We start from the raw sequence: 13,218 nt of genomic DNA on the forward strand, positions 1-13,218 counted from the left end.
TGATACAGACTTGTGACATTCAAAATTCCATGTCTTACGTCCATTTTTCATTGCACAGGTCATTTCAAAAGCCGCCAAAGTCACAGTCCAATATACACAACATTGGCATCACTACGAAATACAATCATATTAATGACATGTGACACAACAACGGATGAAGATACAATATGAAGGACCTGAACATGATAAGAAAAATGAAAACTAAAAATCTTAAAAATCAGTAAAAATCAGTAATTCAGTTAAAAAGTTTATAAAATAACACCTGATGATGGCTATATATAGCCGAAACATGTCGTAAATGTTCCACATGTAAATCGAGTACTCGATACGGAACGTAAAATGATATTTTAATCTTTTAATTATCTTATATTGTGATTGACGGCCAATTTTAATATATTTTTAATACTATCTGAGGCCCTGTATAACACTTCGTAACTTGGTGGTCTTTTACGGTGGGAAGCTGTTAGCCCCACGTCCAACCCCCGAAGCTGGATGACTGCCCCTTGTCGGCTGTCCGCTCCTGCTTATTTAACATATCGTATCCGGAGGCTTTCACCTGTGTCCGAAACTTGAGGATGCGCTGTCCAGTAGCGGCAAGGTCACCAATTACACGCGTTCTGAGGGCAATCAGCCACACGGAGCAGGACACGTTGCAGTTACGCGGTTGGAGTTCAGTTCATCGAGTCATTTTGTGAGCAGTCGGCGAGACTTTGTCGGGTTTTGTCGTCAGAGAACTGTGGGTGTTTATTCGACACAAACCGGGGGTCTTTATATTTCAGTTGCGCCTGCAGACAGACACCTGTCCCGCTGTTTTTCGGTGCTTCTCCAGCTCTGACGTAGGTCTGGTTACCATGGCAACCCTCTGCTCTGAACCGGTATAACCCAGGAATTCGCCGCCGAAACTCACCTCAATCGATGCGTTGTGATATCAGCGGCGCTGTTCCTGTTTTCCTCTGTTTGTGTTTGTTTCATCTTTAATCCTGATAGGAATTAACATTCATATGTTGGTCTTCTGGGTTTTGTTCGCCTCGTGGACATACTGGTTTCCCTCCTCAGTACACACGACATTACGTGTCAGAAGACGCCGTGAGAACATCGAGTCCCACACAAATGGACGTTCTTCTAAAGCCTTTTAGTTCGCTTTTATTCAAATATGGAGCACGTTGTTGTATATAGCAGGAATCCTCCTGACTTGCGGTCAGCGGAATTTGGTTCGAAGTATGCTCAACCCAGAGAGTGTCTGGCGAATTCGAAATTCTTCCTTAAAATATCTCGCGACCGCCTCCTTCCAAATCATTGTCCACTTGCGAGACTATGCTAGGCGAGGCTGAAACAACTGAACACTCAGACTTCCGGCGTCTCCAAGACAGACGCCCATCAGTGCGTTTACTGATAAAGCGGAGAGCAACTGTTACTTCCAGGCTCCCGGGCAGGAACTGCACGACTTACTGCCAAGCGCTAACAGCAGCTGCCGCTAAGATTAATCCCCCAACAGCGCTGTCATGTCCAATACAGTACAAAGAAATAGATTTTGTTGTGTGCGTGGATATGATTCGATCGTGAAATGTGATGACGGAATATTGTGTCGTGACCTTTGCTGACCTTACCCCATTGGACTTTTCTTTGTGGGGTTTTGTAAAGGGTAAAGTCCACAGAACGAGCCCCCATACGAGATAAATTTTAATTTCAACTGTACGAGGAGAATTTTTGGGAGTTCCTCAGGAAGAACTTATTCGGACGAATTTGAGCGTATCTGAGCTGGATGTAGGGTGCGTACTTTGTGCAAGGACATCGTCTTCAGCGCCTCTAAGGAGCGATACTTGACTTAGAAGTGTCGAAGGAGGCGGATCGGTGTGCGAAATGGCCGATGAAGATTTTTAATAAGTTCATTGTCCCCGACGAAATTCTGACCCCGGGAAGTGACTACCGTTTGGTCACACTAGGAGTGGTTCTAGTGAAAGCACGTGGGATGAAACCCGGATGATGTGTATGAAGTTTCACCGGAGCAGCTGAGGCCAGAACACGTTGAAAGAAATAAACTATTCATGCGTTTTAATCTGGACCGAAAGTTCAGCACAAGTCTGCTGTAGAAAGAGACAGGCAAATATGGTAGCTGGTTAGTGTGGAAAGTACATTTCCGTGCAGAAACATTTAAGACGTGTATTAGTAATAGTGGTTCTTGTTGCTCTCTGTGGTTTTCAGTAAAATCCCTTTCAAATTTGAGTACGCATATTTTCCAGAGTTGTCTTTCGAGATTTTTGCGTACGTGATAGTTATTGATGTTCATTTGCCGCAGTTACAGATCGGCCTTCGTCCGTGAAACGTCTGCTGACGTAGGTAGCGATTAGTGTTCAGAACCTGAAGATGGCCACCGGCGAAACTCTGATTCCCTCTTCTGCGAAACTGTAATTCACAGTGGACAAACGTATAAAATTTATCCTGTAGATTTACTAAGACTCACTGCCCTCTATCTTCCTATCTCCGTGTCCATGTATGTCTGTCTGTCGCGTCCTTCGGCCTAGACCGGTGGTATTCAACTTGGGGTACGCGAAGACATCTTAAGGGGTACGTGAAATTTAAAAAAAATATATATTATTTTATGATAAACACTAAATAATCAGTAATGTAATTTATTTAATTTATTTTAGATGTAGATTATATACTATGTATAACTTGAATTATACACCAACAACTTTGGTAGGTACAAAGTTGAAGAGAAATTATATCTGGGGGTACGCGAACAAAAAAGGTTCAATACCACTGGCCTAGATCATGCTGCCATCTGTTGGTAGTCGTGAGGAACGAATCATTTTACTCCAGAACGGCGTACCGGATATTCATTAAATTTAGTATGGTGGTTACGCCATCGGAGACTGGTTCGTATTAATGCTTCGTAATTTCCTACAATGGGGAAAACCAATGTGACGGATGCTCAAAGTCGTGAGATGAGACGACGCCATTAATCATGATCCTTTGCGCGGAACGGTGACGTCATCACATTGTAACCTAACCTAACTTCGGATGTTATTTCTGCCTTTAACTGCGCCGTTGCGTTGGATTTGCTCTTGGTTGCCCACCCCTCCCCCCCCTTACGCGGTTCTTCGTGGTGACATCAACATTTTATGAAAGAACCACGCAATTAATTAATCGAGAAAGACTGGAAAGATTTTCGTTAATATTTGGAATGTATTGTCATCTTATGTTACGTCATGATGGATCTTGTTCTTACAAAAGAGACATTTTATAACGTTATGGCAGTGACCTTGGACACCGCTGTAAAGTTTACGTTGCTACATTTCTCATTCCCTTTATCTGGACGACTTTACCAATTTTTATGAAATTTAATAAGGCCTTTGTGACATTAGTGCCTAGCCTAACAACGTATTCCTACACACGTGACGGATTTTCGCATCGTGAGGTGTTAGGATGATGATGATACCATTGAAAATGATCTCGTCATTATGCGTGATGACGTCATCGTCCATTGCCAATGACGATACAGACTTCTTCATTAACATTTGTGCATGTTAATCAGACCCTTCGATCCGTGCAGTTTCTTATCAGCTGTAGACTCCCTCGATACGTCTCAGTGGATTATTCTGTTGAAGCTTTTTGAAGCCCTCGATACGTGGATTGAAAGATTTCTTCTGTAGAAACATTTCTAAGAAGCTGGGTTGCTTAATCGAGGGGACAGTGTAATATGTAATTTGGATTTCATCAGTTGCTGTGGGGAAACAAGTATTGGTATAATAAAGTTTCGCTACCCGAGAAGCAATCATGGCCACACACACCCCCCCCCCCCATGAATCAAGTGTTCCGGCATTCCTAGCGATTCGCGCTTCGTTAACGGAGGGTCCGTGGAATTCTCGTGACACACATTATCTGTTAATGTAAGAGTGGCTCTGAGCACATGTTCGATAGGAAATCGAGAACTGAACGGTTTTCATTTCCTTTTGGTGACTGTTGTAATTTTGTGTCGGATAAGAGGAGGGAATTCTTTGACCGGGACGTAAGGTCCTGGCGCCGTTCAACTATCGTACATACATAGCCTGCAATTTAAATTATATACAGGATGTCCCGTGTTTTAATAATTTTGAGTCGAAAAGTTTAAATAAACAGGGGTCTGATTGGCAACGGTTTGTGAAGAAATAGAGAATGGACATTTTATAGCATTTGTAAGTTTTACATTATTTCAATATAATTTTAGGTCTCATTATTATTATTATTATTATTACATTTTTTCGCCACTTTAAAAGGTATTTATTTCTACGTACCCGAGACAGACCTTGCCTCTGAGGTACATAGTGCAGCAGCTATTTCTGAAATACATTTTGTTTTTAATATATTACATGTATTATATAGTTTTATTGTGGGGGATGACTATATATTTTACATAAGCGTCTTTTATTCTTGCTTAGTGAAATAATTTCTCTAATACAGCCGTTGCTTAATGAGTGAGGAGAATTTTATTGACAAACTGTTTTATAGATCGGACCCACGCTTATTTAAACTTTTAGACTCAAAATTATCCCAAGAGCACGTAGTTAAGTTATGGGCATTCTTTTGTGGGACACCCTGTATATGGAAATGAAGTCAAGGCTTTCTACTTGCGAATAAACTCTGTCAACTGTCAGTTTCTGTCAAACAAACTAATCACTGAAAAAGAAAGAAAATAATGTTTAAAACCTGTTGTTCGTGCGTTGTACTTTAGTAGTAGAAATCAGACAGTGGGAAGCTCGCAAATTGGACTGTGAGGAAGGGAGGTGAGAGCTCACGAATAAATGTTATTTTACGTTGGATTATACGCGTTTGGTTTACGCCGTGTGCGATCTGGCGTTACAGTGGACCGTCGTCGGACAGACTTCAGTGTATTTCATTGGCTGGGATAAGTTAACGCTGCTGTGGTAAATCGAAGTAAACAAACTATAAATTTTGTATTTATTTATGAATAAGTTGCGTGATATGATAAGGAATCTTCGGATAGTTAGGCATTACAGTTCTGTGTGAGCAGAAACATTGAAATAAAAGGTTAGCACTCAATCGTATCGGATGCAGATGTTGGTGGAACGCAACTTGGAACGGGAGATTTGCGTTTATATGAAATCGGTAATTTCTCGCTGCCAACTTACTCCACAGAATCTTTCAGGATGCCCGTCTGTGTTGCTACGAGTTCAAGTCTTTTTTAAAACTGAAGTCTTCTCTCCATTTAGGGCAATGTCACAAATAGTAAAATACGGGAGAATATGACGCAAGTTATCGCGGGTTACAGCGTAGGCGAGACTGAGACAACGCGGGTTACGTGCAGTTTGAGGGACGAGGAGGGGGTGAAGACGGGGAAGGAATAAAACAAACGAAGATGGCGTCTTATGGGTTGTAGTCTGGTGTAAATTTTCCGTTTCACTCATCGCCCTGATGATGGAGGCAGCAATGACCTCCGAAACGTCGGTGGGCACGTTCATACATTCGCTTACGAACAATAACACAGCCAGCTCAGGGCTTTCAGGTAAATGTCGGGCCTCAGCCTTGCAACTTAATCCCTCCCCTAGAAACATTATATTATGATTATTCAATTCATTTATTTAAGTGTTTTCCAACAAGAAGCCAAAAACAGGCAAACACTGATAATACATGCAATAATAATGAAAAAAATATTAATTAAACTTATTCATGTACAGTATTAAATATAACAGCCAAATACATTCAAACCCAAAATAGAAACAATATTATACACAACGAATAATAAATGGAGAAATATAAATTAAAACAAATAAACCACCTAGGGAACATTAAAATAAATGTAAAACGTTAAAGAAATACAAAAAAAAGAGTTCACATCGACCTTTGGAATGCGTGTTTTGGACAGCCCTGACGAATTCCTGTCCCCTCGTTCGAGCTTCCATAAATCGATTGTGATCGATTGTTACCTTTCGCCTAGTTAGGACGATTTCTGTGAAAGACCTTGGCCTTTAGAGCGTCACCTCACGTTCAGGGAGTCCCGGGTTTAAATCTCGACCTGGAGACTCAGGTATTTCGCGAATTTCCCTTCCTGTGGAGGGAAATGCTGGCTCAGTGCCTTGCAGCACGCCATGACCGCTCCCTTCCACGCCACTCTGTTATTCAGTGCCGTTAAAGTAAACAAATGAAGGCAGTTCCGCGCAGAGTGCAGTAATCAATAGTTCTGCTTTAGTGAATGGTAGCGAGCGAGCGCTGCAGTCTGACAGAGGTTGGGGAGTGGGGTACTTAGGGGTACCGACGGAAGGGGGGGGGCGGTATTCTCCAAAATTTCGACCCAGAAGTTCAGTTGACGTCATAGGAACAGCCGCTCTGTGATTGGTTGTCAGCGTTGTGCGGGCGGTCAGCTCTGCTGCTGAAGATTTGCCCAATTTCTGACTTTTAAAAAATATAATTGCTATGCAGTGCTTTATATACCCTGTTACTTCCTTCCCCTTATTTTGTAAATACGAGGAGTGATACTGCTACGGGAAGCGTTACGAATATAGTCCTGTCTGAAATTCCGAAGACTGCCGAAAGTAAGTCCCGAACGGAACCGAAGTGTTGGTAGTAGTTGAACTTGGGGTTTACGGACCATTTATCTGCGGATCGAATGTAGGCTAGGTCATTCTGTGCCCTGGCTTTCTCTACGCCGGTCATACACACACACACACACGGAAAAGCAAGACATATATTGTGTATCCGGGGTTCGAATCCCAGTAATTAGATAGAAACACAAGTAGCATTAGGAACAAAACTTTATCACCAGTAGAGTAGCTTAATTGTAATAACGAAATACGTGCAGTAGTATTTAGCAATAAAACAGAAATATTTAGTAGAGAATTCTTGCACTTCTACTTAATATCTAACTAGTAACACTTGCACTAATTTTTCCAGTGTCTCTACACTTACATTTTTACACACTACTCGTATGTTAACATTTGTAATCGAAAAATTAATAATACTTGCTCATAAAAAACACACACTTTCACTTTCTAGTTAAAGTATAATAAATAAAAAGGCAACACATTTCTAGGGCAATTATTTGTATTGTTAATGCACAATCTTGAACCAAAGTTATAGGTGGTCACGTGTTCTACTTTCAAAGACACCTGTTGGCGTAATCTAGAAACTAGATAAATGTGTCGGTGTTAATAATTGTCGGCAGTTTTCCCACAACAATTACTCAATACAAATAGTGACATCTGTGTCGTGTTCCTTATAAAATCCGTAGAATCAATCTTGTGAGTCGTTAGAAAACAGTTTACGAGTCGTTTTGATTACCGATTGTTACGGACGCCGTCGTAATATTTTAGTCCGGAAGTATTTAACCTAAAACAGTGGACACTGAAACAAGCGACAGTAGTTACAGCTACACGCACGCTCTCTTCTCATTGAACCACTCGCGGACAAGACGCAGGGTAGACTAGACGAACATTCGAGTGGCTGCACCTTGAAGCAACATGGTGCACCTGGAAGACAGTCTTCTAGCGTCTGATGTGCCTCCTCTACCCAGTGTCAGGATCGTTGAAGGTCACCCGTACGTAAGTAGCGAGGAAACGTGTGTGTGTGTGTGTTCAAGCGAGCAGCTGACACTGGATTGAAGCAGTCAAAGTCCAGTTCTGTCACGTGAAGTTTACGTGTGTGTCGTATCCAGTGCAGATATCCATTGTTTCGGCATTTCCCCCCCGGAGACAACAATGCCACGCGTACAAAAAAGCGACAGTTCGATTATTAACAACGTAATGGAACGCAGTGTGTGTTATATGCTGTTGGTCGATACTTTGCATTCGAGAATCACGTGCGTCTGAAATCGATTGTTGATAATATCGATGACAAATGTTTCGACTGCATTGTCCATGCGTTGTAAGAATTCAGTCAAGCCGTGCACGAAACTACTTTAATTTGTAACGTAATAATAGAATTGTATTTAGTTCAATTGTGACATGTTAAAACTGTATTAATTAAGAATGTAATAATTTGTGCCAGAATATCACCTAAGTAGCAGTGCATTGTAACACTTCCGGCTGAACAGATTATGAAGTCTTGGGACAAGCATTTAGATGTAACAGAAGACGTTTATCGTTAAATCAAAATGGGCCAGTCTCTTATACACGGAATGAATGAATTATTACTTCAGTGGGAATTGTGCACATTTAATACGCTGAAACATAAGATAGTTCAGTTTCCAAGCGACATTTAAGAATCAGAGGAACTATGTTCAACCCGCGCCGTGCTGTCTGCTGCGGTTGACAGCAGAACTATGTCGTAAAGCAGATGAGTCAGGTTCCTCTGACAACGGGTAACATCGGTCGCCGTGCCACAACCTAACCTTTAAAGGTGTCCCAGGGGGGGAGAAAACGTCATCCAACTGCACATCCGTTGCGCAAGGCAAAGCAGGGAATCCCTCTCGTCTGTCTGGGGCCTACGACGAATTGGCTGCCGCAGATTTCGAGACAGAATGGTCGTCATTCGACTGTCTATTGTAATCGCAATCCGTGCTACATGTCGAGAGCCACGCCATGTTTTAACGCCCGATTTCAGTTTTCCTGACGCTCGGAGGAGACCCCAGATTTACCGATTTGGAATTTGTAATATTTGAGTTGAACTCGTATAATTCAAGATAGGCACAAGCGCATGTTTCCAAATTATTTACTGTAATTAATTAAAATTATTCTGTGCTGCAGTTACTTATCACTCTCGTTGTTTAGGAAGATAATATTAAAGTGGGTCGGGTCGGTTGTGTTCACGGTAAGTAGGAAGATGGCTGTCGTCTGGGTTGTAACGCCGTGTAGTCTGGTACAAGTTTACGAACGTTTCAGATGTCCCTGCTGCCTCCATCATTACACGGCGATGCAAACTGGAAGACAGCGAACTTGAGACTCGCTGCCCTCAAAACCTCACATCCGTCAGTAATGAAGCTCAGATTTGCTTAAAACCGGGGAATTTGTCTAATCGCTTCTGAAAAGTGATTTTGGTGCATGGAGTTCGTTAGTTGGCGTGTCACGAAATCAGGCGGTAGTTCATGTCCACCACGTGTCATTAAAATCTCTTTTAATATTATTCTTGCATCTACGTTTAGGCGGAGCGCATGAAACTGTGGAGATGCTGTTATAAATTATTTCTCTCCGAAATAAGAAGCAGTCATTCGCTTATGAAGTTAATCAGAATGTGAGTTAGCAGAGATGCTGAGAGATTAGACAGACTGAGCACAACAACTGACCCGATCTGACTGATGAGGAAGATGGCGGCTTTTCTTAGACGGGAATGAAGAAATGTAAAATGATGTGGAAAAGCTCAGACTGTCAGAAGTCGTCGTGGAATCTGTTTGCCTGAAAGCAGACGCTTGAAAAAAGTGCGCTTTAAATTTCCTGTGTTAGGTTACGTTAGGTTAGGTTAGGTTAGGTTAGGTTGTGTTAGGTTACGTTACGTTAGGTTAGGCTGTGTTAGGTTAGGTTACGTTAGGTTAGGTTAGTTTACGTTAGGTTACGTTACGTTACGTTAGGTTAGGCTGTGTTAGGTTAGGTTACGTTAGGTTAGGTTAGTTTACGTTAGGTTAGGTTACGTTAGGTTAGGTTGTGTTAGGTTAGGTTACGTTAGGTTAGGTTAGTTTACGTTAGGTTAGGTTAGGTTGTGTTAGGTTAGGTTAGGTTGTGTTAGGTTACGTTACGTTACGTTAGGTTAGGCTGTGTTAGGTTAGGTTACGTTAGGTTAGGTTAGTTTACGTTAGGTTAGGTTAGGTTGTGTTAGGTTAGGTTAGGTTGTGTTAGGTTACGTTACGTTAGGTTAGGCTGTGTTAGGTTAGGTTACGTTAGGTTAGGTTAGTTTACGTTAGGTTAGGTTAGGTTAGGTTAGTTTACGTTAGGTTAGGTTAGGTTGTGTTAGGTTAGGTTAGGTTGTGTTAGGTTACGTTACGTTAGGTTAGGTTGTGTTAGGTTAGGTTACGTTACGTTAGGTTAGGCTGTGTTAGGTTGGGTTACGTTAGGGTAGGTTAGTTTACGTTAGGTTAGGTTAGGTTACGTTAGGTTAGGTTGTGTTAGGTTAGGTTACGTTAGGTTAGGTTAGTTTACGTTAGGTTAGGTTAGGTTGTGTTAGGTTAGGTTATGTTGTGTTAGGTTACGTTACGTTACGTTAGGTTAGGTTGTGTTAGGTTAGGTTACGTTAGGTTAGGTTAGTTTACGTTAGGTTAGGTTACGTTACGTTAGGTTAAGTTAGGCTGTGTTAGGTTAGGTTACGTTACGTTAGGTTAGGTTAGGTTAGGTTACGTTACGTTACGTTAGGTTAGGTTGTGTTAGGTTAGGTTACGTTAGGTTAGGTTAGTTTACGTTAGGTTAGGTTACGTTACGTTAGGTTAAGTTAGGCTGTGTTAGGTTAGGTTAGGTTAGGTTAGGTTACGTTACGTTAGGTTAGGTTGTGTTAGGTTAGGTTACGTTAGGTTAGGTTAGTTTACGTTAGGTTAGGTTACGTTACGTTAGGTTAAGTTAGGCTGTGTTAGGTTAGGTTACGTTACGTTAGGTTAGGTTAGGTTGTGTTAGGTTAGGTTGGGTTTCGCTTCGTTACGTATCTCATCGCTCGGCGTCGTGACATTTTTCGTAGCTACTTTCGGCGTCGGTTTGTCATGGGTTGGGAAGCTTCTGTTGGCTTCACTTACATTTAATTGTCTGCGTCGGGGTCTTAGGCTTTGCCGCGCTCCGTGTCACTGTTCTGTAGTCTTGTCCGCTGGAATTCCGATTCTGCCTTAAGCTTAATTTGACGCCTAGCGTCGGTTTTTCAATGTCGTGTGTTGCTTTCCGAGTTTTATCCAAACCAAATATGAAATATTATAGGGCCGTGTCGACGCTCGGCGTCGGTTTTGCAACTTTGTGTTGAAAGGCATCCTGATATTCACCTGTGTTAAATATGTCTTCTTACACCTTCACAAAAATTGCCTTTTGGCGGCGTCGCAACGATAGGCATGTCGACGTCTTGTCCAGTCCTGTCCCTGAATCACTTGTAGTAATTATGGCGTCTTCTTGGCGCCGCGACGTCTGGAGTGGATTTTACAGCGTCGTGTTAAATGTTCACTTGTGGTTAATATGGTGTAGTTTGGCGTCGCCTGTACAAGAGGCGACGCGACGCTTAGCATCTGTTTTCCATGTGTTCGATGGCATCTCGGGTCCTTCTGTGCCGAATATGGTCGTCTTGAGTCTGTTTGCAACAAAGATCCGTGTCGCGATTCACTTGTTTTCCTTTCAGCTTGGTGTCAGATGTCATCCGTAAGTTCACGTAAGCTATGTTTGGCGTGTTTTGCGACATTTCGACGCTTAGCGTCGGTTTTCTGGCGCCGTGTCTTGTGGCTTCCCGCTCTGATCTTCGCTGCCGATGCCTTGCTAGTGTCGTGTTTTTGTTCCTTTATCGTCATGAATCTTGAGTCGGCTTCAAGATGCCAGGCGTCGTGACGCTCATCGTCGATTTGCCATCGTGTTGTCTAATCCCTTCACTAAGCTCATGTACGCTTTATGGGAGATTCTTTAATCGGCGTCCCGATGGTCGATGTTGGTTTATGTGTATCCTCTTGGCTTGTTTTGGAACTTAAGTCGGCGTCGGGACAGGAGGCGTTCCTGTTTTCATCTGCGCAGACTATGACGTCATGCGTCAGGGTCGGGCCCCTCTCGTCGTGAGTTCGTATGGGGCTTGTACGTCTTAATGACAGTCACGTATCGTTGAATATTGTAGAAGGAATTATCCCTTACTCATAATCTTCACCGAGGCTCGAACAGAGGACAGTTCGGTGTTTGTCGACTTAGATCCTGTAATCTCCTCTCCGAAACGAACAAATTTTGCCTTGGACCCCTTTGGGAATCGAACCCAGGATACTTTTTCAGAGTTCTGGACTTTATTTCAGCAATCTTTTCTTCGAAACAATTATCTCTGGTCTGCGCACTGTTCTTGAATCGTGCTTAGTTTGACCCCGATGTGATGTCTTCCTGGTCTCAAGAAATAAGCGTACGAAGTTTTGTGCTTATCGGTTCCCGAGCTCTGAGCGAACAAACACACGATTTCAGTTTCATATTCGAAGTTGCATGTGCAAGCTTCAGCTTTAAGTGGCGTGCAATTTCAGTATCAAAGCTCCTCACCTAGTCTCGTACATCCAGGCGCAGTTCGTTTTCAAAACGTAAAATGGTGTCTGGTGCTAGGGTTTGGGAACCAGCGGTGTCTTCATTTTTTCGGGCCATGTAGATGTTTTCCTCGCACAAAAATCCTCCTCTCGTGTTTAGATTAAGTGTAAATTTAAATCTCGTCCTCCGAACGGTTTTGTGAACGTTGCAGGACGCAGTGAGCTCCTCTCGGCTGTGAAATCAATAATTCAAGCTGACGGAAGACGTTGCCTGCAGAGTGAGCTCTTCAGCGTTTAAAACGCCTTCAGCCCTAGTGATTTAGAGGCATATCCCACGTAATAAAGCCTCAGCATAGCTCTTCACTCTAAATATCTTCTGCAGTTGGTACAAACTCGGTAACAATCTATACGTTAGACGCACGGTAAGATTTGTACGCGGAGGTCGAATATTACGACGTTATTGTAGGCAAGCAGATCGGAAGTTTCGACTGATTTCTGTTGATTTTGAAGACGTCGAATCGTGAATTTTCTGGAAAATTTCAGCGGAAAAATATTCGATAAGAACTTTCTCTGCAGTTGTCATAACACGGATCCATTTCTTCGGAACTGCTTCGATGGAATCTCTTTGCAGATGCAGATAATTGTTTTAACACCTTTCATGCTGCGCACGAGATATATCGGTTTAAAACAGATCCTGCAGACTATAAATTCAGTATGAAAAAAAACATGACTAAATTGTGCGTCGAACGGTATACGTTAAAGTTTCTTACGCAAATGCGATTAGATTTTTATTTACATCACATATAACGCGGTCTGACACTGTAATTAAACTTATCGTATTTTAAGAAACGCCTTACGTCTTACGAAATACGGATTTCTGATGCAAATTTTATTCATATTTGGAGCCGAAATGTAAAATATTGCTCAATATGATCTCACGCCTGCGACACGACGAGAAATATTTTTTTTGAACACTAGTTATTATATCGTGAAATAAGAAATAGTAATGAAAATTCTCAAAAAGTCCTGCACAAATACGAACCTCTGCTGTCTTACGTAAAATGATGGTCTAATGTAAATCGAATATTTCGATAAAGAACATCATTTAATATTTTAAATATTTTAAATGT

At 42.0% G+C, this 13,218-nt stretch overlaps 1 protein-coding gene across 5 annotated transcripts in view; it reads left to right on the forward strand.

The window, feature by feature from the left end:
• Positions 1-13,218, forward strand: part of Syt7 (Synaptotagmin 7) — a 128,135-nt gene that overhangs the window by 35,739 nt on the left and 79,178 nt on the right. The window contains exon 1 of one of the 5 annotated variants that reach the window (XM_087358579.1): positions 4,729-4,763. The exons of 3 other annotated variants lie outside the window; for them this stretch is intronic. Coding sequence is in view for 1 of the 2 variants with exons in the window: in XM_087358575.1 (XP_087214701.1) it covers positions 7,455-7,535 (81 nt within the window). In the remaining variant the exon portion in view is untranslated. Of the gene's footprint in view, positions 1-4,728; positions 4,764-6,617; positions 7,536-13,218 lie in introns of those variants that run through there. One more of the 5 variants, XM_087358575.1, reaches the window with a different exon arrangement.

Source organism: Zootermopsis nevadensis, unplaced genomic scaffold (genome assembly GCF_977971745.1).
Source record: "Zootermopsis nevadensis isolate Lab colony 2312 unplaced genomic scaffold, Znev_1.0 Znev_ptg000030l, whole genome shotgun sequence".
NCBI lineage: Eukaryota > Metazoa > Arthropoda > Insecta > Blattodea > Termopsidae > Zootermopsis > Zootermopsis nevadensis.